At 42.9% G+C, this 26,706-nt stretch overlaps 1 protein-coding gene across 10 annotated transcripts in view; it reads left to right on the top strand.

The window, feature by feature from the left end:
- The window catches only part of FBXW10B (F-box and WD repeat domain containing 10B), a 47,035-nt gene that overhangs the window by 8,309 nt on the left and 12,020 nt on the right, over window positions 1-26,706 (top strand). For 4 of the 10 annotated variants that reach the window (XR_010408661.1, XR_010408662.1, XM_064583090.1 and 1 more), the window contains exons 1-10: window positions 11-703; window positions 1,384-1,515; window positions 2,513-2,713; window positions 2,816-2,943; window positions 3,870-3,992; window positions 6,812-6,921; window positions 9,517-9,717; window positions 15,457-15,578; window positions 20,043-20,191; window positions 21,195-21,337. Coding sequence is in view for 8 of the 10 variants with exons in the window: in XM_064583090.1 (XP_064439160.1) it covers window positions 199-703; window positions 1,384-1,515; window positions 2,513-2,713; window positions 2,816-2,943; window positions 3,870-3,992; window positions 6,812-6,921; window positions 9,517-9,717; window positions 15,457-15,578; window positions 20,043-20,191; window positions 21,195-21,337 (1,814 nt within the window). In the remaining 2 variants the exon portion in view is untranslated. Of the gene's footprint in view, window positions 1-10; window positions 704-1,383; window positions 1,516-2,512; window positions 2,944-3,869; window positions 3,993-6,811; window positions 6,922-9,516; window positions 9,718-15,456; window positions 15,579-20,042; window positions 20,192-21,194; window positions 21,338-26,706 lie in introns of those variants that run through there. The other 6 variants (XM_064583089.1, XM_064583088.1, XM_064583093.1 and 3 more) reach the window with 2 other exon arrangements.

Here is a 26,706-nt window from a genome sequence, read left to right as displayed (position 1 = left end):
AGTACAAAAAGCCAGACTTCTACTGGCAGTTTCTGGGAGAGATCAGCTTTCCATCCAACGCAGGGGTTTACCTTTCCTCTGGGAAATGTTTATAATAGAAAAGGCTCAACTGGGATACCTATCAGCTTCTCCTGTACCTCTGGTGTGTAGTGGGGTTGACAACGGGCAAGGATAAAATGAGCTGGTCATCTCAGGATCATGGAAAACCTGGACCCGAGGCTCAGGAATGCCCCCTATTTTCGTTGTGAGAGGGGAGACAGTTCTGTCCCCGTGTGCCAAAAGTGCGAAACATGTGTCTTGGCTTGGAAGATCTTCTCTACCAAAGAGTGGTTCCGGAGGGTGGGAGAGGTGCCCCAGAGGAGGTTTCTAGTGAGCATCCTGGAGCAGCTGGATAGCTTCTATTTGCTGCACTATTTTCAGAATATCCTTCAGACCACACAGGGGAAGGATTTCATCTACAGCCGGTCCCGGATCAACCTCAGCAGGAAGGAGGGGAAAATCGTCAGGTCTTCCTTGAACCAGATGTTGGATAAAACCGTAGAACAGAAGATGAGGGAGATTCTGTACTGGTTTGGGAGAAGCACCCACCGGACCAAGGCAAATTACACGCTCTTGCTACTGCAGATGTGCGACCCCAAGCTGCTGCTCACGGCGGCCAATGTCATCCGAGTCCTGTTTCTGAGACAGCAGAACAATGTTGCAGGTAATGAGTGCGCAGGTGGACTAGGAAGCCAGACTTCGGGAGCCTGTAAGGGACCCAGGGTGTGGACAAGCTTAGGTAGACGGGGATCTTCCAGAATGCGGGATAGAGTTCCTTGTCCTCACCTGCAGTCCTGTTCACTGAAGGAGAAATTGACCGTGACTTCCTTCTAGAAAAGTATAAAATGCACACACACAAGGAAGTACAGAACTTGTAACTGTCAGGCATTTATTTATTTATTTCTTGTATTTTTTTTTTTTTTAAGCTTTTTCTCTCTTTAAGGTTTTATTTGTTTACTTGAGAGAGAGACAGAGCACAAGCAGGGGGAGTGGGAGAGGGAGAAGCAGGCTCCCCGCTGAGCAGGGAGCCCATGCCTTCCTAGGATTTGATCCCATGTTGCTGGGATCATGATCTGAGCCGAAGGCAGACGTTAAACCCACTGCGCCCCTTTCTGCAATTTTTGTATAGAAACTCTGAAGCCCCCTCCTCACCCCGCCCCTGAAAAACCAGACATAACTGGCCTGGTCTGTTTCATGTAGATTGAAGAGAAGCTAGTAGAAATTAAAGTGTTGGTCTCACCTCCTTTCCTCCACACCCCCGCTTAAAGAGCAACCTTGTCTTGGCCATTGGCTTTTCAGGCCTCGATCAAGACACTAGTGATGTGTTTTTCTTTCCCGAGAAAGACTACAACGCGCAGTGTGAGACCTCAGATGTTTTCTGGGCAGCTAGCACCAAGAACGCATCCTTCCCTTTGTCCAGAGCTTCAGGAAAAGAAAAGTCGCTTGAAAACATGGGAGTTGGGGCATCTAATATTGGTAAGTCAGCTTGTAGCAAGAAAGCTAAAAGATAGGAGATTGGGAAGTCCCGATGGGGTTGGAGTGGCAGGCACAGGGCAGTAGCATCTGGCGGTGGCAGATTTTGGACACGAACGTTCATTTGGCACCAACAGTGTGTTGGGCTCACTGATCCTTATGACGTCATCGAATCCCGCATCCGGTATGGGAGAAGCAAGAATTAAAGGTAGTCATTATCACCTTAAAGTCCATGTTTTCACTTCTCCATCTTGGTGCCTCTGAGAGACACCTGAAAATAGAGCTCAGAAAGGAAACTATCAAAGGGTTTCCTTTGGAGTCTCCCTCTGCCCCGGGCCACCATCCCTAATCTGACCCCTGACCTTTTGGTGTGGTGGGCACCTCTAGAAGTCAGCCCATCAATGCCTATTTTTTTATAGCACTGGATTCAGTCTTGAGGAGGAGACAAAAGCAGTAGGGGGACCTGGGGCCTAACCTCAAGGCTCTCCTGAGTTGGTTTGTGAAGCGAAATCTCTACGTGATGTAATTACAAGAAACACAAAGCATTGATTCTCAAGCACTTTTTATCTGGAAACTTCCAGATTTCATAAACAGATAAGACAGTGTAATCACTAGGCACATAACCATCCCTCAACTTCGATAATTGTCAACACTAGACTCATTCATGTCATTCATTTGCCCCTTTACAAAATTGTTTAAATTTGTTTTTTCCTTGGGGTATTCTAAGGAAATTCCAGGCACAAGGCCATTTCAACCTGAGTGGGGCAGGCTTTGCTACTCTAGGTATCTCCTGGAACTGGGAAGGCTGAAAAGTCCTTGTGCATTTGGTTGGGGAGGTTGTTATTTCCAGTTTGGCAGAAATATTGACAAAAATCCAGTGGTCTAAGGGTGGATTCCGATGAGCTCTATTTCTGGGGAGAGGGTTTGCTGAGGGCTTCTCTTGGCCTGGAGTTACCATAAAATCAACCCCATCCCGCACCTTTGTCTGGTTTTCCTCTAGAAGGACCATGGAAGAGTTCGATCCAGTGTATTTCCGAGATGAATAGGCTGTTTTCCAGAAAAGCAGACCTGTCGAAGGCAGAATACACCCCCTCCGATCTGTTGGTTGATTTGGATGTTGTCAAAGACCTGTCTTCCGGGGTTAGCAAATTCCGGGACTTCATCCATTACCTGCCCGTCCACCTCTCCAAGTATATTCTAAGTATGCCGGGCTGTGCTGGGGGGTTTCTCGAGATGCTGCGCATCGTGGCTTGGTTGGGAGGTTCCCAGGTCCATGTCTTTGGTTTGTTTTGTTTTGTTTCAGGTATGCTGGATAAAAACAGCCTGAACAGGTGTGCCTCCGTGAGCTGGCACTGGGCCATGCTGGTGCAGCAGGTGAAGATGGATCTGTCGATGCATACTTTCATTCAGGGCCATATTACCTTCTTGCAGGTACTTCCTATCTGGGAGGGGTTGATCTGGAGACTGGCCTCATTTCTGTGTTGGACTTGGCCTGATTTGGGGCCTTTCTGGTCTATTCCGTAGACCCTTAGTTGGCCTTCTGCTCCATGTTTGCTGCTTTGTAGGCTTCAGTAGTCGCTTCCTCTGTGTCTGGTCTCTCTGTTAATCACCCCTCGCAGGGCGGGGGATTGTTTTCCCCAGAGAGCTATATTGTGGCTTTTGCAATAAGAGGGCCATGAGTATGTTCCTGGAGCCTCCTCACGTGGTACACAGATGTTTCAAAGATCAAAAAGCATATTCTTGGGTCCAGATGCAATTCTCCTGGAATAGTATCCATCTCTGACATTTTTTTTTTTTTAAAGATTTTATTTATTTATTTGACAGAGAGAGAATGAGAGAGAGAGAACACATGAGAGGGGATAGGGTCAGAGTGCGAAGCAGACTCCCCGCCGAGCAGGGAGCCCGATGCGGGACTCGATCCAGGGACTCCAGGATCATGACCTGAGCCGAAGGCAGTCGCTTAACCAACTGAGCCACCCAGGCGCCCCCATCTCTGACATTTTTACTTCTGTTTCCTGCCTGAAGCCTTACCCTGCATCATGGGTTCCTGGTAGCTTGAGTTTTTCCCAGCAGACGTAGATAACCAAAGACAGGGAGAGGCAGGCATTGTGAGGCGGGCCATCCTCTGGGAAACTGAGGACTGCTGGCCATTTCCTGCTGGTGTCCCTGTATGTATTTGGTATTCATCATCCACCCCACGCCAATCTGCACATACTACCAGCCTAACGGGCCAGGCCTGGGCCTTCCTTCGCCAGACTTTACCCACCTTTCAGATCTTGCCAAGTACTAGTTTCCCCCTCCTCTTGGAGCGTAAGGGCCAAGAGTAATAACCATTTTCTGTTTATGTTTTCCCTCAGGGATCCTACACAAAGGGAATCGATCCTCATTATGCCAACAGGCTTTTTATCCCGGTTCCTAAAATAACTGATAACGGGAAGCGTATGCGTGTGAAAAATCAGAAATTGAAACTGAGAACAAAGGTGGGTGGTTGCGGCATCTGGGGCAAGTCACTGTGATGTCCTGTTCTCCTTAGCCATGCTGGAGTCCAGACTCAGCTGTCACATGAGGGTAGAGGAAATGGGAGGATAGAGGATATAGAGTATGGATTTAGGGTCTGGGAGGTGACAGTCCCTAAGGGAGACCAGAGTTCTGTGCTGTGTGTCCTTAAGCAAGATGACTTCCTCTACTTCAGCCTTAAATTCCTCATCTGTGAAATGAGTGGCTGTCAGTGATAGCTGGGATTTTCCTCAGCATCCGTCAGTCTACCCATCCAGAGGCTGTAAGAGTCTGTGGCTCAGGAATGTGAGGGTCAGGGAGGGTCCAGAATGTCCAGGGTCCCGAATGAATTAAGCTCTCTCCCCTCTCACTTCCAGGTTTATTCTGGTTCTAGGAATGAAGGGGGGCAGTTACTTAGCCATAAACTTCCCTATCAAATCTCAGACAATGATGAAGAGCTGATGAAAGACTGAGCTCTCTATATAGCTTATCCAGGCATGGTGGTCATTCCTAAAACCATCAGATTCTTGCCCCCTCCTCTCTGCTCAAGGGCCTTCTCTTTTGAAATCTCTTCAGTGGGCCCCAAAAGGATACTTAATGAGGGGTGGCCAGACTGTAGCTTCTCATACGGAAACTGTGTAGTATGAGTTAGAATTTGAGGGGTAGAAGGGACCAGAGCGACCATCTAGTTCATATGTCTGTAGAAGCTAGACAGGTCACAGGAATGAGGGAGGTTGGTGGTGTGAGTGGGTGTGACAGAACCACCATGAGCTGGAGAGTTCCCTCCCCATCTGAAGGGGCCAGTTGCTACTCAGCTCCGGCGAATTATTGCCATGGGAGACTGTGGACCTCAACCTCCCCGTCCATCTGAGCTTTCAAGAAAAGTTAGAAATCTGAATTATCTTGTGACATCTCTCGTTTTCCTTAAATGCGGGCAACCAATTAAAAGCATTCTTTTTTTTTAAACTGTGGGGGCCAAAGAAAACACATTTGTGGACTTCATCTGACCTGCAACTTTTTATCTTTGAGTTGGCCCATTCACTCATTTTACAGATGAAGAGACTGAGGTGCAGAGAGTTTCAGGTCTCCCAGACAGAGTGACAGAGATACAAGTTGGACACTGACCCGTTCTTTCCAAGCTTGTTGCTCTAAGTATAACAGAACTAACACCCTTCTTGTTTAGGTGACATAGCTAGTAATTGCCTGACAAAAAAGGACTACCCAAGCAGCGTTTAAGATTTTAGAAATGTTCTAATTTAAGAAAAGAGAGAGAAACAGGTAAAGCCCTATGGACAACAGACGAGAAACATGAAGGAACAAGACAAGGCAGCTAAGGGGTCTGCTAGCGAAAGGTATAGTGCTTCTCCGGGCTGATGATTGCCATGGGTCCTGAGGTTGAATGGTGTGCCAGGCGTGGTGCCAAGGGCTTTGTAGACATCATTCACTTGATCTTCACTGTAGATCGAGTGGATATCATTGCTCCCAGTTTCTGGATGTGGAAATAAAGGCTGTGAGATTCCAGAACTTGCCAAAGGTCTCTTAGCTGGTCAGTGGCAGAGCTGGGATTTGAATCAGGTCTTTTTCCTCCCAATGACTCCACCACGGAGCTTCTAGGCTCTCAAAACCTAGCTGATGACAAAGAGCCGAGGAATTCCAGCCCAGGCATGAGAAGCCAAGGAAGTCTTGATTAATTCAAGGCAGGATATCAGAGCTGCTTGGACATTAAAGGGGAGGCAGGTTGACAGATTCTGCGGAGGGGCTCCTGAGGTGGACATCACTACTGGGCTAAAGATCAAGAAGGAGGTTGAGCCGAGAAAAACAGGCATCCCAAGGAAGAGTTGACCGGCATGGTGAGGGCTAAGTAGGAAGGAGACTTTGAAGAGATGTTCCCAGGAGGGCTCCCAGGTCCAAACGTGATGCTGTGGTTTTCTTTGCTTTCATGATAAACTCACACTGTTTTTTGGTTTCCTGCTAGCATGGTTATCATTTCCTATTATTTGAGGGTGAAGAGTATGGCCAGAAAGAGGAGTGAAACTGAGAGGCTGGTTGAGTCATCTGTGCCAGAATTTAGTATGTCTGGCAGGCCATAGTGTCTCAGAACATGTGCCGTGGAGGGAGGGAGGGACGGGAGAAGGAAGGGAGGGACTGAGGGAGGAGGAAAGAAGGAAGGAAGGGAGGAAGGAAAGAAGGAAGGAAGAAACTCTTAAAAAAGGAAGGAAAACACCCCCGTTGAGACTTGATAAAATTGATTTTTTTCTCTCTGGGGCTCAGCTGTATCTCATATCTAAAATGATGAGAATACTTCGTGGGGCAAGTGATGTACTTCATGAGAAATCAAGCTTGCCTCTGTGTGCAGACTTCGAGGCACAAATGCGTAGAGTGTGTAGCTGTGATTTCACATAGGGCTTGAGTTCCCATCAATACGCTCTGTACTGTAAGGTATATGCAATGTACCCACGAAACCCCAACTTCTGCAAAATAGCCTGTGACTATTTTGTAAGCATTACCCTTTGTGAGCTCATTTTTGGAAAAGTTGAGTGATCACTGACCTCGAAAGTTCATGGAACCAGAACACACAGAAAATACAAAGAGATGGAGGACGAGTCAGGACCCTTGACTGTCCGTGGATTCTTTAGGGCCTGCTCATGGGTCCCTCCCTACCCACACCTAGTGGCAGCCATAGCCCAAAGAGGAAGATTCCTTGGGCCCTTATGTCCCTGCCCGGGAAGACCTTAGGGGGTGCATGTTTGGGGTCCGGGGTAGAGTTGCCACTGTGCTTTGACTCCAAGTGTTCCCTTGTTAGAATGACTACAACCTGTGGGCCGCATACCAGAACCAGGAAACTCAGCAGGTCCAGATGGAGGAGAGAAATGTCTTCTGTGGGACTTATAATATCCGCATTCTCTCTGACACGTAGGTATCGGGGTCAGAATCCAGGTCTTCAGGGACCCTTGAATTACCCACACTTTAGGGGTCTTTAGGATTCCCATGACCCCGTTCACTTGGAAAGGCAATCCTTCCTCACCTCAAGCTCCAGCACCCCACAAACACGAGATCCCCTTCGGAGAATAGTGCTGGATGTTGACACCATTCTCCGCAGTGGGTAGAGGACATCTTCCATTATAATTTTGGGTATACTGATCAACAGTCTTTCACACAAGTCACATGCATGAAAGCATTCCTTTTTTTTGAAATATTTTTATTGTTTTATTCTAATTTTAGAAGTAATATATGCTTATTGTGCAGAAGGAATCCACCAAATGCCAGAAAATGTATAGAGAAAAGCAAAGACCTCCTATAATCTTCATGTATATCAATACATGAATTAATATTCATTATATTAATATTCATGTATGTTTATATTCTAGAATTTTCTTTGCATGTATGCCTACAAATTTTATTTTATTTTATTATTTTTTAAAGATTTTATGTATTTATTTTTGAGATAGAGAGAGAGTACATGAGTACAAGCAGGGGGAGGGGTAGAGGAAGAAGCAGACTCCCCACTGAGCAGGGAGCTCGACATGGGACTCGATCCCAGGACCCCAGGATCATGACCTGAGCTGAAGGTAGACGCTTAACCAACTGAGCCACCTAGGTGCCCCTACCTACAAATTTTTAATAAAAATGGGGTTATGGGGCACCTGGGTGGCTCAGTCAGTTTAGCATCTGCCTTCGGTTCAGGTCATGATCCCAGGGTCCTAGGATCTAGTCGTATGTTAGGCTTCCTACTCAGTGGGGAGTTTGCTTCTCCCTCTCCCTCTAACCCTCTCCCCTGCTTGTGCTCTCTCTCTATCTCACGCTCTCTCTCTCAAATAAATAAAGTCTTTAAAAATGGGGTTATGCTGTACATATTTCTGTAACCCACTCCAGCAAAGTACTGTGGGTATCTTTCCATGTTAAATATGAAGATGGTATTTATGATAAGTGCATGGTGTGATATCCCTTGTATATGCCATAGAAGGACCTTCAATAATCAACTTTAATTAATTTATTTATTTTAAATTTTATTTATTTAAAAAAATTTTTTAAAAGATTTTTATTTATTTCAGAGAGCGAGCACAAGCAGGGGGAGCAGGAGAGGGAGAAGCAGGCTCCCCACTGAGCAGGGAGCCCAAAGCCACCCCAAATCCAGGACCCTGGGATCGTGACCTGAGCCGAAGGCAGACGCTTAACCGACTGAGCCACCAGGCACCCCAAGATTTATTTATTTATTTGAGAGAGAGAATGAGCGTGAGCCCAAGTGGGGGGAGGGGCAGAAGGAGAGGGAGAGAATCCCAAACAGACTCCCCGCTGAACATGGAGTCCGTCACAATGCGGGGCTTGATCCCACAACCCTGAGATCATGACCTGAGCTGAAACCAAGAGTTGGATGCTTAACCAACTGAGCCACCCAGGTGCCCCAATAATCAACTTTCTGCCATACTTTAGGCCTAGGACTTCACTCTTTATTCATCAGGCTTTGTGGAGGCTGTCTCTCTCTATTTTATTTTTGACTGTGAATGTTAATTACAAATTACATCTTGAGCTGTCAGTAGGGCGAAGACACAGCGGACAGGGGAAAGGCAAAGGTGAGTTTTTATGGACGGCATGGTGCCCTTTAGAAGAGGTGATGGCTGATTGAACTCTACATATAACAAGGGGAATGAGGATGAAAATATCAAGAATTACTTCTCATATTCAGACATGACTACATCCCTGTTTGCTAAAATAATCCCACTTTACTCTGTGGTCCTGGAATTATTAATAATAGTGTCCCCCTTCACAATAAAAAAGTCTCATTTTGGACAATAAATGATTTGGTCATCTTGCTCATATTTTATCTACTTGCTAATAATCTTCTGATTGGAAAATTAACTTAACTTCCCCTGTTTTCCTGGACTGCAATCTCATTGAAGGCAAGATCCATATCTTAATTCATCTTTGTATTTCCCATGGTATCTGTTAGCACAGGACTTTGAACCTAATATATACTCATTGGCTATTGGTTAAGAGAGAAAAAAAGGAAAGAAACAGTGGGATATGCTGTTGGTATAGGGCTTCCCAGCTGTGTTCCTCTGAGATTTTCCACAAAAAAAGATACCTGTGGTCAAATAAGTTTGGGAAATGATGCCTATTCCGTCCTCTCTTGGGGATTTATCATAAAGAAAGATTTCTTTCTTTCTTTCTTTCTTTCTTTCTTTCTTTCTTTCTTTCTTTCTTTCTTTCTTTCTTTCTTTCTTCCTTCCTTCCTTCCTTCCTTCCTTCCTTCCTTCCTTCCTTCCTTCCTTCCTTCCTTCCTTTCTTTCTTTCTTTCTTTCTTTCTTTCTTTCATTCATGGTTTTGCCTGTTGTCTTTAGGTTTTAACCTGAAATGACTTTTTGGTATGGTGTAAGGTAGGGGTCCACCAGGGATGTGCCATCTGCTTCCCATATACCATTGCTGCAGGTGACAGCCATCATATTAAGAGAGTTCTGGTAGGACACTAACTCTTCTTTCATGGATCATCTTTTTCCCCCGGCAACTCAGGTGGGATCGAAACAGAGTCATTCACTATTCTGGGGGAGATTTGGTTGCAGTGTCATCCAACCGGAAGATCCAGCTTCTAGATGTCATACAAGTAAAGGAGTTACCCATTGCGTTCCGAGGCCATGCTGGGAGTGTCCGCGCCCTCTTCTTGTGTGAGGAGGAGAACTTTCTACTGAGCGGGAGTTATGACCTGAGTATCAGGTAAATCGTCCAAGGGAGTTGCGGTCTACCCTACCCAAGGCCTAAAGTCAGCTTGTGCAAGAAGCATGCATGCTTTTTCCTTTTAGTATTTATTGAAAAGTTATCCTAAATGATACTGACTTCTTGAATAACCCGTAAAATTTTTTTCTTTATTTGACAAGGTAAAAACCAATAATTTGTATATTGTTTAAACTTTGAATGAGACTGATTTATAATGATTATCAGATCTGTTTTCTAGATGAAGGCTGTGAATCGGAAAGTATCTTTTTTAGCACTCTTAGATGGTGGCATAATTTATATTTCTTTTTATAGATTCCTCAGGGAAAAGTGGTTGTCTGTGGGTATGAAATGTGGTAGAGAAGCAAAATAGTGTTTAAAAATGTATATATACATACACACATATTTTTAAACAATATAATAAACAGCGATGTACTATTACTCAGGCCAAGAAATAGATTGTTACCATTCCCCAAATCCCCTTCTTTCTCCCTCCCAAGCAGAGGTAATGTTATCCTAAATTTTATACTAATTATTCCCTTGTATTTCTTTATAGTTTTGCTGCCTATTTATAGATCTCTAAATATATTGATAGCTTTTGTCTATTTTTAAACTTAATGTAAATAGAGTTGCATTTAAAAAATTCATCTGTACTTGATTCTTGCACTGAACCATGATTTTGAGATTTATGCATAAGATGTAGGTAGCAGTAATTAATTTATTTTCATTGAGACATAGTCTTTTATTGGGTGACTATATTATAACTCATTTCATCTTTTGTTGACGGATGGTTGCATTATTTCCAGTTTTTTATTCTTTCAAAGAACAAACATCTTCTGCTCCAGATGTTCTTGGATGTGTCTCCTGGTACCTATGTGCATGAGTTTTTAAAAAAATTTTTTCTGGGGCACCTGGCTAGCTCAGTGGTAGAGCATGAGACTCTTGATCTTGGAGTTGTGAGTTCAAGCCCCATGTTGGCTGTAGAGATTACTTAGAAAATTAGTAAAAAAAAATTTTTTTATTAAGATATAATTGACATACAACATATTAGTTTTAGGTATATGATATAATGATTTGATATATGTATATATTGGAAAATGATTACCACAGTAAGATTACTTATATCCATCACTACTCATAGTTACATATTTTTTTCTTGTGATGAGACCTTTTCAGATCTACTCTCTTAGCAACTTTCAAATGTATGATGCAGTATTGTTAGCCATGGTGCATGAGTTTTTCTTAAGGTTTATTCTTTGTAGTGAAATTTCCAGGTAGGAGTACTAAATTGTTTTTTTTTTTTTTAAAGATTTTATTTATTTATTTGACAGAGAGAGAGACAGCAAGAGCAGGAACACCAGCAGGGGGAGTGGGAGAGGGAGAAGCAGGCTTTCTGCCGAGCAGGGAGCCCGATGTGGGACTCGATCCCAGGACCCTGGGATCATGACCTGAGCCGAAGGCAGACGCTTAATGACTGAGCCACCCAGGCGCCCCTAAATTGTTTTTTAAAAGTTGTATTAAGTTACACTCTCATAAGCAGGGTATGAGAAGATCCCTTTTATAAATCCCCACTAATACTTATTAGTAAATCTTTAAGACTGACAATATTAAGTGCCAATCTGATGGGTATTAAATAAATCCTTATTGTGGTTTTAATTTTTACTTCTTTGATTACTAATGAGATTGAGCATATTCTCATATGTGTGTATTAAGGTTTCCAGAGAAACAGAACCAGTGAGATGTGTGTATATATATGTATATATATATATATATATATATATATATATATATATATATCTCAAGAGATCTATTATAATGAATTGGCTCACATGATGATGGAGACTGGAAAAGTTTCAAATCTGCAGTATGGGCCAGCAGGCTGGAGACCTAGGAGAGCTGGGGGTAGACATAAGTCTGCAGGTGATTTGCTGGAGAGGTTGGTCTTTTTGTTCTGTTTAGGACTTCAGTTGATTGGATGAGGCCCATCCACATTATGAAGGGCAATCTGCTTTACTCGATGCCCATTGGTTTATTTTTTTATTTTTTTATTATGTTATGTTAATCACCATACATTACATCATTAGTTTTTGATGTAGTGTTCCATGATTCATTATTTGCATATAACACCCAGTCCTCCATGCAGAACGTGCCCTCTTTAATACCCATCACCAGGCTAACCCATCCTCCCACCCCCTTCCCCTCTAGAACCCTCAGTTTGTTTTTCAGAGTCCATTGTCTCTCATGGTTCCTCTCCCCCTCCGGTTTCCCCCCCCTTCATTCTTCCCCTCCTGCTATCTTCTTCTTCTTCTTCTTCTTCTTTTTTTTTTTTTTTTACATATAATGTATTATTTCTTTCAGAGGTACAGATCTGTGATTCAACAGTCTTGCACAATTCACAGCGCTCACCAGAGCACATACCCTCCCCAATGTCTATCACCCAGCCGCCCTATCCCTCCCACCCCCCCACCACTCCAGCAACCCTCAGTCTGTTTCCTGAGACTAAGAATTCCTCATATCAGGGGGCGCCTGGGTGGCTCAGTCGGTTAAGCGACTGCCTTCGGCTCAGGTCATGATCCTGAAGTCCTGGGATCAAGCCCTGCGTCGGGCTCCCCGCGGGGAGTCTGCTTCTCTCTCTCCCTCTGCCTGCCTCTCTGCCTACTTGTGCTCTCTATCTGTCAAATAAATAAATAAAATCTTTAAAAAATAAAAAAGAATTCCTCATATCAGTGAGGTCATATGATACATGTCTTTATCTGATTGACTTATTTCGCTCAGCATAACACCCTCCAGTTCTATCCATGTCGTTGCAAATGGCAAGATTTTATTCCTTTTGATGGCTGCATAATATTCCGTTGTATGTATATACCACATCTTCTTTATCCATTCAGCTGTCAATCGACGCCCATTGGTTTAAATGTTGATCTTGTCCCAAACCACCCTCCAAGTTGACACATAAAATTAACCATCACAATATGTTTTAGACCCATTTGTGCTTCTTCTATGAAATTCCTGTTCAGTTTTTGTTGTGGTTTGGCCTATTTTTCTGTTAATTTATTTATCCTTATTGATTCGTCAGAGTTGTTTATACTTTTTGGATACTAATTCTTTGTTTATTTTTGTGTTGCAAATTTCTTCTTCCAATTTAAGACTCCTCTTTTCACTGTGGTGTCTTTATTTTTCTTTTTTTAAAATTTATTTATTTATTTATTTGACAGAGAGAGAGACAGCAAGAGAGGGAACACAAGCAGGGGAAGTGGGAGAGGGAGAAGCAGGCTTCCCGCCGAGCAGGGAGCCCGATGCGGGGCCCGATCCCAGGACCCCGGGATCATGACCTGAGCTGGAGACAGACGCTTAACGACTGAGCCACCCAGGCACCCGACTGTGGTGTCTTTTGATGAACAGAAATCCTTAACTTTAAGTCAGTTGACTTCATGGATTTAACACGTTTAAGAAATCCCTCCCTTTGGTAAAGTCATGAAGATATTCTCCTGAAGTATCTTTTTTTGTTTTTTGTGTTTTGTTTTTTTTTTAAAGATTTTATTTATTTATTTGAGACAGAGAGAATGAGAGACAGAGAGCATGAGAGGGAGGAGGGTCAGAGGGAGAAGCAGATTCCCTGCCGAGCAGGGAGCCCAATGCGGGACTCGATCCCGGGACTCCAGGATCATGACCTGAGCCGAAGGCAGTCGCTTAACCAACTGAGCCACCCAGGTGCCCCTGAAGTATCTTTTTTAAAAATTTTTTTAAATTTAAACTTTTTTTATTTTTAAAGATTTTATTTATTTATTTGAGAGAGAGAATGAGTAGGGGGAGGGGCAGAGGGGGACGGGGAAGCAGACTCCCCCAATTCGGGACTTGATCCCAGGACCCTGAGATCATGACCTGAGCCGAAGGCAGATACTTAACCAACTGAGCCACCCAGGCGCCCAGTATCTTATCTTTATTTATATTTTTAAATTGATTATTGCTGGTATAGAGAAATGGTACTGATTTTTATAGATTGTTCTTGTATTTAGCAACCTTGCTAACTTCTCTTATCAGTTTTAAAAGTATATGTGCTGATTTGGTTTTTCTATGTAGATGATCTTTCAACCAGAAATAATGATAATAATTATCTTCTTTTCTAATGCTTATATACTACTTTTTCTTTTTCTTTCTTTCTGACTTTGCCTAGGCCTTCCAGTTAAGCAGAAGTAGTGAGAGCAGGCATCTTGTTATCCTTTTTGAAGGGAGTATATATATATTTTTTTCACTAAGTATAATGCTTGCTGTTCTGACTTTTTGTTTATAAGTTTGTGAAATCAAGGAAGTTCCTTCTATTCCTATTTTTCTTTTTCTTTTTTAAAAAAGCTTATTTATTTATTTAAGTAATCTCTACACCCAATGCGGGGCTTGAACTCTCGACCCTAAGATCAAGAGTCTCATGCTCTTCTGACATAGCCGGCCAGGCATCCCTGTTCCTATTTTTCTAAGAGTGTTTATCAAATATCTTTTCTACATAACTTAAGAAAAACAACCTGATCACATGGTCAGCCGTGTTGCTAGAAACAGAAATTCAAAGCATGCTTTTTCCCAGATCACTGGGATATCTTTAAATGAACTGTGGGTTCATAGTAGGCCCTGAAAAACAGCTAAAGCCACAGGACCTTTGGGAATATTAGAAGGAAAAGCATAGCACATTCAAAGAAAAACAAAAGACACATTTATTAATCATTTATTATGTACCAAGTCTCATAATAACTCTATGAGGTAACTACCATTATTATCCCCAAATTACACATGAGGAAACTGGGATACAGAGTGGTTCATTAACTTATCCAAGATCATACAGCTAGTAAGTGATGGACCTGCAATTGTACCTCAGGCCACCTGGCTCTATCTATCTATCTTAGATACCCACTATTTTAATATTACACTTTGTCCCATCGCAAAAGCAAACTGGCTGAAGTGGAAGTCTGTATCAGTGATAGTTGAGAGACCTCTGGCAAATTTGCTTATTAAAAAATGGTGTGACTCATACATGTTCCCATGTATTTCTTAGATATGTCTTAGAAATACACATAAAATATTTTGGATCTAAGTGACTGAATGGTTCTATTGTTCTTGTTTGAAGATCAGCTCTACCATTGAATCAGTGCCATGGATTTTAAGCCTGGTGGTGATTCTAGAAACTTCCACCTAATACCAACCAACATTTATTAAGCATTTTCTACATGTTGAACATCGTTCCAGGGTTACATGAATTAATGCAGGGTTTCTCAATTTGGGACTGTAAAGTACTTTGTGTGAAGGGTGTCCTGTGCGTTGGAGGATGTTTAGCAGTATCCTGGGACTCTACACACTAGAGACCAGTAGCATCTGTCTCCCCACTTGAGACAACCAAAAATGTCTCCAGACATTGCCGAATGTCCCCTAGGGGTGGAAATCACTCCTGGTTGACGGTCATTGCATTTGTGTATTTAATTCTTTACAAAAACCCTATGAGGTGTAACTATTATTGTTATCATTTCTATTCTACCATTGAGGAAATGAAGCTTACACAGAAATTAAGTAACTTCCCCAAAGTTGCACCTAATAGGTGCTGCAACTGGGATTCAAATCCAGGCCTCTGACTCTAAGCTTGACCATGAAACTTTGCCGCCTTCCAACAACCTGTTGATCTAAGGGAAGTTGTATAGAGTATGATCCCTTTGGGTCCTCAGAAAAATCTCAAAAACATTTTTTTTGGCCTGATTCCTGCAGATCCTGGGATCTGAAAAGTGGGGCTTGTATACGAATCTTCAATGGCCACCAGGGGACAGTCACTTGCATGGATTTATATAAGAACAGGCTCGTATCTGGAGCAAGAGATTGCCAGGTGAAAGGTGAGAAAGAAATGCCTTAAACTTTCTCAGAAGTTTCCCAAATCCATGAATTGTCAAAATACTGTTTTGCTTATTTCTGTAGGAAGACATTCTTTCATCCATTCATCCATTCATTCATCCATCCATCCATCCATATATCTATTGATCCATTCATGTAACAGTTATTTGTGGAATACCTACAATACGCTAGACACTGTGCTAGGTGCTAAGGAAAAAAACAGATATGAGATGGCCCTTTCAATATGGCTTTTTATCTCCTCAAGAGGCTCGTAATCTTTTAATGGAGATAGATACATAAATATATAATGGAGGATATAATAAATATATGAATAATAATGGCTGCCATTTATTGAGTACTACTTTTGTGACTGACATAGGTACCTTACGCATATTATTTATTAATTTAACCCTCACAAGAAGCCTATGGTGTGGATGCAGATGAGAAATCCAAAACTGAGAGAGAAAAACACCTTGCCCCAAATCAGAACAGCTGAGTGGTGGAGTGGGGATTTAAACCCAGGGCTGTCTGACTCTAAATCATGTGCTCCTACCCAACATGTGGAATTCTTTTTTTTTTTTTTTTTTTTTAAGATTTTAGTTTATTAGAGAGAGAGAAAGCATGAGCAGGGGGAGGGGCAGAGAGAGAGGGAGAGGGACAAGCAGACTCCTTGCTGAGTGTGGACCCTGACAGGGGCTCAATCCCAGGACCCTGATATCATGACCTGAGCCAAAGTCAGACACTTAACTGACTGAGCCACCCAAGCATCCCACATGTGGAATTCTAGGGGACCAGGGAAACAAGAGTAACAGGGAAAGTACCACAGAGAGGGTGCTCTTTGAGTGTGTTCTTTTTTTTTTTTTTTAAAGATTTTATTTATTTATTCATGAGAGACAGAGAGAGAGGCAGAAGGAGAAGCAGGCTCCCAAGGAGCAGGGAGCCCGATGCGGGACTCGATCCCAGGACCCTGGGATCATGACCTGAGCCAAAGGCAGACGCTTAACCATCTGAGCCACCCAGGCGCCCCTCTTTGAGTGTGTTCTTGAGGATGAGTAGTTCTACAAGCAGAGGGAGAATGTAGGACGTTATAAGTAGAAGCACAGCACAGGCAAATTCACAGAAAGTTGAAGAAAATGGTGTCTTTGGGGAATTTCCCCTTGCTTGGGTATGGCTGGACTGCAGCCTGTGGTGTTGGACATAAGGCTGGTTAGTTTGTTTGGGGCCAGATTACCAAGGGCCTTCTGCATCGTGGTAGGAAACTGAACTTTATCCTATAGAATGCAGGAAGCTATAAATGTACTTTGAACTGCGGACTGGCATGATGAAATGTGTATCTGACAAAGATAACTCTAGCGATAGTGTGGAAGGAAGATTTGGAGTTGGGAAACTCTGTGGAGACAGGAGACAGGTGAAGACACTACTCAGTCTAGAAAACTGCTGAGGTGTCTTCAGAATATCCGAGAACAGGCAAACCTGAAGAAAGTCAGGTAGATAAGAGTTTACATGACGTGGCACAGACTGAAGGGAGATTTCCATAGGGACAATTGGCAGGACTTCACTGCTAGGTGGATGTGAAATGTGAGAAAGATAGAAGGGCAGATAATGAGGCCAGACTCTTTTTTTTTTTTTTTTAATTTTATTTATTTATTCATGAGAGACAGAGAGAGAGAGAGGCAGAGGGAGAAGCAGGCTCCCAAGGAGCAGGGAGCCCGATGCGGGACTCGATCCCAGGACCCTGGTATCATGACCTGAGCCGAAGGCAGACGCTCAACCATCTGAGCCACGCAGGCGCCCCTTGAGTTCTCTTTTGATCATATTTAAAGTTCATTTTTGGGACGCCTGGGTGGCTCAGTCGTTAAGCGTCTGCCTTCGGCTCAGGTCATGATCCCAGAGTCCTGGGATTGAGCCCTGCATCGGGCTCCCTGCTCGGCGGGGAGTCTGCTTCTCCCTCTGACCCTCCCGACCCTCCCCCTCTCATGTGCTCTCTCTCTGTCTCTCTCTCTCAAATAAATAAATAAAATCTTTAAAAAAAAAAAAAAGAAATTTTCTTGTCTGTGATCTAAAGGAGATGTGACTATGGAAGAATGGTCAGAAATATGCAACGTTGCTGGCTTTGAAGGTGGAGGAAGGAGGTCATGAGCCGAGGAACATGGGTGGCCCTTAGAAGGTGGAACAGGCAAGGAAATGGATCCCTCCAGCCCCAGAATCTCCATAAAGGAACACAACTCTGCTGACACCTTGATTTTAGCCTTGCGAGGTGCTCATGCCAGATAATATATTTGTGTGGCAATTTGTTACAGTGGCAATAAAAAGCTAATACATCGGGTATGGGATTCCTGAGGACAGCCAGGGGAAGATTGCAGGAGGCAGATGCAGGTGTGAGTTTACATGTGAGTTTACCATATAACAGGTTTGGGGCTCCAGATACATCAATTTGGTGGTTATCAATTATAATGAAAGGTGGAAGCTCCAGGTGTGGATGAGATTTCCCCTGCAAAGCATGAGGAGAGAGTCAAAAGATAAGAGAAGCAAGGGACCCAGGGAACCACAGCCTGTTAGGGGTAGGCGGAGGAAAAAGGTGAGGGAAAGCAAGAATGGAGTGTTGTTCCATATGCAAATCCTCAGACCTGCTTAAGAAACCTTGCTCCCTACTTCTTTGCCCTCTCTGACCTGACTGAAAGTCTCTTTGCCATGACTGCTTTGAGGAGGAGAGCAGAAAGGAGGAAAGGATGAGGGTTTGGAGCTTGCAGGGCCAATGGCAGGGCAAGAGCTAGGGCAAGGGGAGGTAGGCTCTCATCTCAGGTGTAAAACTTAATGGGGCACCCAAAACTCCTAGTAATCAAGATACATATATATTTTTTAAAGATTTTATTTATTTATTTGAGAGAGAGAGCATGAGTGGGGAGAGGGGCAGATGGAGAAGCGGGCTCCCCGCTGAGCAGGGAGCCGGATGGGGGGGCTCCATCCCAGGACCATGGGATCATGACCTGAGCTGAAGGCAGACGCTTAACTGACTGAGCCACCTGGGCGCCTCTCAAGATACACATTTTAAAGCAATATTTAAAAGGTCAAAATTAATTCACAAAATACACAACGAAAAAAATTTCAAAAGATCTCTCTCTTTACCCAAAACCTAGCCCCAGCCCCCAGCCTGCCTGCTTCCCCTGGGCGCCTCCCACCTGCCTCGATTACCAATAGAAGGAAGAAGAGACAGTTAAGAGACCTGAAATGTAACCCCCAACTTGTTAAATTTTTTTTTTTGAAGATTTTATTCATTTATTTGAGAGAGAGACAGAGAGAACACAAGCAGGGGGAGAGGCAGACAAAGAGGGACAAGCAGACTCTCCATTGAGCAGGGAGCCCAACATGGGGCTCGATCCCAGGACCCTGAGACCACTGCTTGAGCGGAAGTCAGACGCTCTACCTACTGAGCCAGCCAGGTGCCCCTCAGCTTCCTCCTTTCTAATCAGATTAAAGGGCCAATGTATGTATAAAAAATACACGAAGAAAAGCATACTTACATAGTTAGGGTTAATCTACTGTATGTGGTTAAGAGCATGGCTTCTGGATCCAGACTCCCTGGGTTCGAATCCCGGCTCAATCTGCTTACCATCTGCGTGATCTTGAGCAGGTTACTGGACTTCTCTATCCCTGTTTCCTCATCTGTAAGTGGGGAATAATGATAGCAACTGTCTTGTGAAGACGAGTTAATATATGTCAAGCACTCTCGATGGTGTCCGGCTCATTGTGCGTGCTATATGTAAGTATCAGGTGTGGTTATTATTTTGTCTTAGGTTATACATTCTGTTGCCTGAGAGGTACTTTGGGGCCGACGAGGCTGACTTTAATGGTCTCATCCCCGAATTTGTGGTGCCTCCTTTCAGTTTTCTCCTTTAAGCTCTGTGCTCCCACCTATCCACCTACGTTCATATCTTCCCAACCCTTACAGTGTGCTAGGCAGTTGCCCCAGCATCATCTATGTGGAAGCAGCATTAAGCCTGCCCCCAGCTCTGGCAATCTGTCAGTTAGTAAAATCCAAAAGTCAGATTCAGAGATATTTTAAAATGTAAATAAGGATAGACAGCTTTCGTTTCTTTTGGAGATAGAAGAGGTGAGTCAGGAGAATAGTGTCTGGAAAGAATGAGGCCATGGAACACATGCCATGATTTTCTTGAAATCCACTCAAGAGCAAGTATTTTGCAGGCTCAAGAAGGAAGCTTATTAGAGATGAGCTGGCTAGCACTTGGACCCCAACACTAAGTTCTAGGGTTAGAGCCAAGGTCTATGGTTGGTGGCTCTCCCGGGGGCCCATGGTCAGGAGCTCAGAGCTGTTGGCAAGCCTCCAGGGGTGCTGGGCCAGTGACGGCCTTCTAGGGTCTGACTTGATGGGCTTGGCTTCTGTGATGGAGTATAGAACTCCACCGTAACTTGCCTTCACGCCTCTTCTCTTCCCCCCTCCCTTTCAGAGTGGGATATAGAGACAGGGAAGTGTCTGAAGACATTTAAACACAAAGACCCCATCTTGGCCACCAGGATCAATGACACCTACATCGTGAGCAGCTGTGAGCGGGGGTTAGTCAAAGTGTGGCACATTGTCATGGCCCAGTTGGTAAAGGTGAGAGGGTGGTGGGCTGTTGGGGGAACGGGGCCCTGGTGGTGATGGACTTACGGTCTCCCCCGTGGAGCTCCCCAGACCACCCTAAAGCTACCAACCTCTGGTCACCAAAAGGATGGTCCTGAAGAGCTGATGGGGAAGCCCCTCCTCGCTTCCCCCAAAAAAGGGCCATTCAGAGTCAGTGGAGGGTCAGGGATCATGTGACCCACATTGTCAAGGAGGTGGTGGTAGAAGGCTACATTCTGACTCAGCATGATATATGGGCTCAGGGTCTTTTAACAGCTGCAGAAGTAAAGTGACTTTTCCTTTTCCAGAATATTTTACCCTGACTCTTGCCTGGGGTAAGGGAATGGAAAAAGTCACAGTGGTTTTTCTACTTAACTCTCTGATAAAAACAGAACATCCTCTGTCTTGAAAGTGATTGAATGTTCACATGAAAAAATGTTGCTGGATTTGAAATCCCCTGGCCCTAGTGGGCAGTGGTGAGATACATTTGTGCCGGGAGCATGGGGACAAAGTGAGAAGCTGCTGGCCTGGCTGGTGGATTGTTTCCCATCAATCTAGTCACCATGGTCTGACCAGCAGTTAAAGGTACAGTGATGGCCCAGGTGTCCTCTGGTCTTGGCAAGGAGCTGGGGATGGAATGCCTGCCCCTACGCCTTGTGGCAGCAGAGGATGGTGAATTCTGGCCCTCCCTGTACTCCAGGAAGATGAGGCGTGCCCCAGCCACAGACCCACCAGGAGCAAGTCCTCCCCCTGACCACATTCTTCCTTCACTGGGGAGAGAGAGGGAGAGAGCTCTGGAGAGAGGGTGGCATGAACACCACTGGCCTTCTTAGAACAAAAGTAAAGTCGGCTCAGGTAAATACCAAGTTAGTGGTGTCATGGGTTGGCGGAGTGCGGCTTTGCAGTTCATCTAAAGAAGCCTCCAGCTTCGGAGTCCTTGGAGGACTCACAATCTGTCTTGAAGATGGGGTAAAAACAGAGCCATTTTCTCTTGCAGACTCTCAGTGGCCACGAGGGAGCCGTGAAGTGTCTGTGCTTTGACCAGTGGCATCTCCTCTCAGGAAGTACTGATGGCCTGGTCATGGCCTGGAGCATGGTGGGAAAGTATGAGAGGTGCCTCATGGCCTACAAGCATCCAAAGTAGGTGCAGGAAAGCCCTGATTGATGAATGTAGCGCTCTCTTCTTTTCCCTCATTGCCTAGCCTTTGGTTTTTGGCAGATCAGTCCCTTCCGCTCTTCTGACCTTTTGTCCCCTCTACATGTTCCCCAACCCCACCCCATTTGGCCATTCCCTCTCCCAATGTCACTTATTTCTCTTAAGAAATAACAGTCCATGGGGTGCCTGGGTGGCTCAGTCGTTAAGCGTCTACCTTTGGCTCAGGTCATGATCTCAGAGTCCTGGGATCGAGCCCCGCATCGGGCTCCCTGCTTGGCAGGAAGCCTGCTTCTCCCTCTCTCACTTCCCCTGCTTGTGTTCCCTCTCTCACTGTGTCTCTCTCTGTCAAATAAATAAAATCTTAAAAAAAAAAAAAAGAAATAACAGTCCATGATGTGGATTTTGAGAAGTTATTGAAATGTTATGCTTATGACACACCTGATACATTTATATCTGTTGTCTACCAACCTTAGGAATATTGGCAGAACTGTCCCAAGTAATGCCAGGTCCAGTAAACTTAAAATACTTGGAGTTGGTCTTTACGCCAGGAGGCTTGTGTTCACAAAAGCTTAAAATCATCAAGTGCCAAAAGTTTAAAAATAACTTAAGGGCTTAAAGAAGGGGCTTTCTTACAAGTCTGCTGGCTACATTCTCTTCCAGGACAGCAAATGGATCTCATTTTATAATTCCAATCCTGATTTAGGGGTGGTGATGCTTGAGAGCCAATTGAGAAGTAGCCTGAGGTCACATCTGAGCTTACTTGGAAGGGATATTGTGGCCAGTTAATGGTTTTTCCATGGCCATGGGTTTTATAGGCTGCTCTGGGTCACTCTTGTACTACGTGAATAATGCTTCTTCCCCTAAGAGCGCTATAAAAAACTCTAGGAAAACAAAATGCTATCCTAATTGATTAAAAGAGTAAATGGATCTTCTAAGGGGTCTTTTGGGGATAGTTATTTAGTAAAATATGGCCCAGATTTCCTCATATCTTCATAGGAACCTCTTGAGCACACACTGACTTTGTGGGAGGTAGAAGAGGATTTGGGTTACATATGTGTATGTTTATTCATTGTGGTGTGTGACTGCATTATTATTGGTGCTGGGCAAGGCTTCTGTTTGGTGCTTTATCCAACCCTTATGTGATTATCAGTAAGCTTCTTAGCATGTCATCTGGATTCTCAAACTCAAAAAAGTGAAACTTTATGATATCACCTGAAAATTGTAGCCTTCTAAGCATGATTCTGTAGGACTTAGTTTAGATATTGGACAATAATCTGTTCCCAGCAAACCTAGCAGTTTGGTTGCCATTCTGTCAACCCAGGAGCCTCCTTCTCCATCTCAGCAATGAGACCTTCTCAGACCATTCTCATTGCTACTGACTGATGGCCCCACCATCTCATTCACATTGGTTCTTGATCCCTTCACAGTTACAGCAAATCCATAGACATGTGGAGGACATGTCGATGTTCTTGTTTGTAGGCCCCTCCTCTACTCATCTGTAGTAGTGGTGTGCACATGGAAGTGCTCAATAAATATTTCTACTTGATTGGTAATGAGGACCAACTTGCAGATTGCCTTTCTGGAGAGTTCTAATGATGGGGCAGCTACCCATCTTTTGAATATGTTGTATGTGAAAAAACAGGTATCATGGCTGTCTGTCCTTCGGTGGAAGAAGGACTGAAGAAAGGGGTCTTCCTTCTGTCCTCTTGATCTGAAAATTTTTTACCCCAAATTAAGATTCTTCATATAGTGTGGGAGAGAATATGATGGATAAACTTATAGGATACAAAATAGGGCTGAAAAGAATGATGATCCTTGAAAAAGTTTCTGTACTCTGTAGTTTTTTTTTTAAATTTTAGCCTTTAGTGACTTTTCCACCAGTAGTATTAAGATAATATTAAGATAATATTTTAAAAATTCATATGATATAAAATTCACCATTTTATAGTGTGCAATTCAATGGTTTCAGTTATATTCATAATGTTGTGCAAACATCACCACTATCTAATTACAGAACATTTCTGTCAATCAATAGTAATATCCTCTGTTTCATTTCTGATTTCAGTAATTTCTGTTTTCTCTCTTATTTTCTTATTTAGACTAAGTAAATATTTGTCAGTTGTTTAGCTAAGGGTTTGCTGATTTTTTCAAAGAACCAATTTTTGTTTTCATTGACTTTTCTCTATAGTTTCTGAATTCTCTATTTCATGGATTTCTTTTTTTTTGTTTTTTTTTTTTTTGTTTTTTTTTTTAAGATTTTATTTATTTATTTGACAGAGAGAATGAGAGAGAGAGCACATGAGGGGGGGAGGGTCAGAGGGAGAAGCAGACTCCCTGCCAAGCAGGGAGCCCGATGCGGGACTCGATCCCGGGACTCCAGGATCATGACCTGAGCCGAAGGCAGTCGCTTAACCAACTGAGCCACCCAGGCGCCCCTATTTCATGGATTTCTGCTCCAAGCTTTATTTTCCTTTCTTCTCCTTGGTTTGAATTTAGTTTGACATTCTTTTTCTAGTTTCTTAAGGTGAAAGGCTAGGTTACTGGTTGGAGAAATGTAAGCATCTACTACTATAAATTTTCCTCTGAGTCCTGCTTTAGCTGCACCCTTAAAGCTGTGATATGTTGTATTTTTATTTTTATTCATCTGAAAGTATTTTCTAATTTTCTTTCAGAATTATTCTTTGACTAAGTGGTTATTTAAGAGCATGTTTAATTTCTACGTATTTATGATTTTTCCAAATTTCCTTCTGTTATTCATTTCTAATTTAATTCCATTGAGGTTGGAGAGCATACTTTGTATGATTGCAGTCTTTCAAAATTTATTGAGACTTGCTTTCTGGCCTAACTTGAAGCCTGTCCTGGAGACTGTTTCATGTGCTCTTCAGATTGATGTGTATTCTGCTGTTATTTGGGAGAAATGTTCTATACATGCCTGTTAGATCTAGTTAGTTTATGATGTTAGTTCGTGTCTTTTGTTTTCCTTGCTGATCTTCTGTCTAGTTGTTCTATCATTTAAAGTGTGGTATTGGGGCACCTGGGTGGCTCAGTCGTTAAGCATCTGCCTTCGGCTCAGGTCATGACCCTGCATTGGGCTCCCTGCTCAGTGGGAAGCCTGCTTCTCCCTCTCCCACTCCTCTTGCTTGTGTTCCCTCTCTCGCTGTTTCTCTGTCTGTCAAATAAATAAATAAATAAATAAAAATCTTTAAAAAATAAAGTGGGGTATTAAAGTCTCCATCTCTGATTATTGAGTTGTCTGTTTCTCCCTTTAATTCTGTGAGTTTTGCCTCAGGTATTTAGGGGCTCTGTTGTCAGGTGTATACATGTTTATAATTGTTATATCTTTTTGATGAAGTGGCCCTTTTATCATCATATAATTTTTTTGGTCTCTACTAACAAGTGTGTCTAAAATTTTGTCTAAATTTTGTCTCTACTTTGTGCTTTGTTTTGGTATTTTCCCCATTCTTTTGCTTTCAACCTATTTGTAGTTTTGAATCTAAAGTGAGTCTCTTGGGGCACCTGGGTGGCTCAGTCGTTGGGCGTCTGGCTTCGGCTCAGGTCATGATCCCAGGGTCCTGGGATTGAGCCCTGCATTGGGCTCCCTGCTCTGCAGGAAGCCTGCTTCTCCCTCTCCCCCTGCTTGTGTTCCTTCTCTCGCTGTGTCTCTGTCTGTCAAATAAATAAATAAATAAATAAATAAATAAATAAATAAATAAATAACATCTTTAAAAAAGAAATAAAATGAGTCCCTTATAGACAGCATAAAGTTAGATTATGTTGTTTCTATCCTTTCTTCCAATTTATACCTTTTAATTGATGATTTTAATCCATTTATATTTAAGGTAAAAAGGACTTACTTTACCATTTTTCTATTTTCTATAGTCTTAGGTAATTTTTTTGTTCCTCAGTTCTTCTATTATGGCCTTCTTTTGTGTTTAATGGATATTTTCTGGTGTGCCATTTTAATTCCCTTGTCATTTTTTTTACTATATTTTTGAGTTATTTTCTTAATGCTTGCCTTGGGGATTACTGTTAACATCTTAATTTATAGTTCATATTAATATCAATTTAATTTCAATAGTATAAAAAAATTGGCTCTTATAGAGTTCCTTCTCCCTCCTTTATACCCTGTTGTCACAAACCAAATCTTTATATCCTGTGTATACATCATCATACATATAATTATTGGCTTATGTAGTTGCCTTTTAAACGAGATAGAAAAAAAGACCTATAAACAAAAATCACATTTATACTGTCTTTTATATTTATCTAGGTAGTTACCTCTATTGATGCTCTTTATTTCTTCATGTGGATTTCGGTTACCACTAGTGTCCTTTCATTCCAACCTGAAGGAGCCTGTATAGCATTTCTTGCTAGTGTGAACTCTCATTTTTTTGTTTATTTGGGAATATCTTAATTTCTCCATTTTTGAGGATAGTTTTGATGGATATAGAATTCTTGGTTTACAGTTATTTTTTCCTTTCAGCACTTTGAATATGTCATTTCATTGCCTTTGGCCTCCATAGTTTCTGATGGTTTCCAATGAGAAATCAGTTGTTGATATTATTGAGGATCCTTTTTATGTGATGAGCTGGTTCTCTCTTGATGCTTTCTTTTTTTTTTTTTTTAAAGATTTTATTTATTTATTTGAGAGAGAGAGAATGAGAGACAGAGAGCACGAGAGGGAAGAGGGTCAGAGGGAGAAGCAGACCCCCCACTGAGCAGGGAGCCCGATGCGGGACTCGATCCCGGGACTCGATCCCGGGACTCCAGGATCACGACCTGAGCCGAAGGCAGTCGCTTAACCAACTGAGCCACCCAGGCGCCCTCTCTTGATGCTTTCAATACTGTCTTGACCTTTGGCCTTTTACAGTTTGATTACGAAATGTCTAGGTGTGGATCTCTTCAGTTTACCACAGTGAGTTTGTTGAGCTTCTTGGATGTGTAGATTAATGATTTTCATCATATTTGGAAAGCTTTCGGCGATTATTTCTTCAAATATTTCTGCCTCTTTCCCTCCTTTCTTTCTGGGACTCCTATTAGGCATGTGTTGAGGTTTAATGATGTCACACAGGCTTCTGAGGTTCTGTTCATTTGTCTTCATTCTTTTTTCTTTCTGTTCTTAGACTGGAAAATCTAAATTGACCTCTCTTTAAGTCTTTTGCTTCTTTTGCCTCTATGAATGTGCTGTTGAGCCCCTCTAGTGAGTTTTCATCTCAGTTCCTGTAGTTTTCAACTCCAGAATTTCTATTTGAACTTTTTATTTTTTAATAATTTCTAACTCTTTATTGGTAATCTCTATTTGGTGAGACACTGTTCTTATGCTTTCTTTTTGCTTTGTAGACATGGTTTGTAT

This window comes from Mirounga angustirostris, unplaced genomic scaffold (assembly GCF_029215605.1).
Source record: "Mirounga angustirostris isolate CCGP_5_RB_7025 unplaced genomic scaffold, mMirAng1.0.hap1 SCAF_17, whole genome shotgun sequence".
Lineage (NCBI taxonomy): Eukaryota > Metazoa > Chordata > Mammalia > Carnivora > Phocidae > Mirounga > Mirounga angustirostris.
The sequence above is the reverse complement of the archived record's forward strand: the minus strand, read 5'-3'. Positions and strand labels throughout refer to the sequence as shown.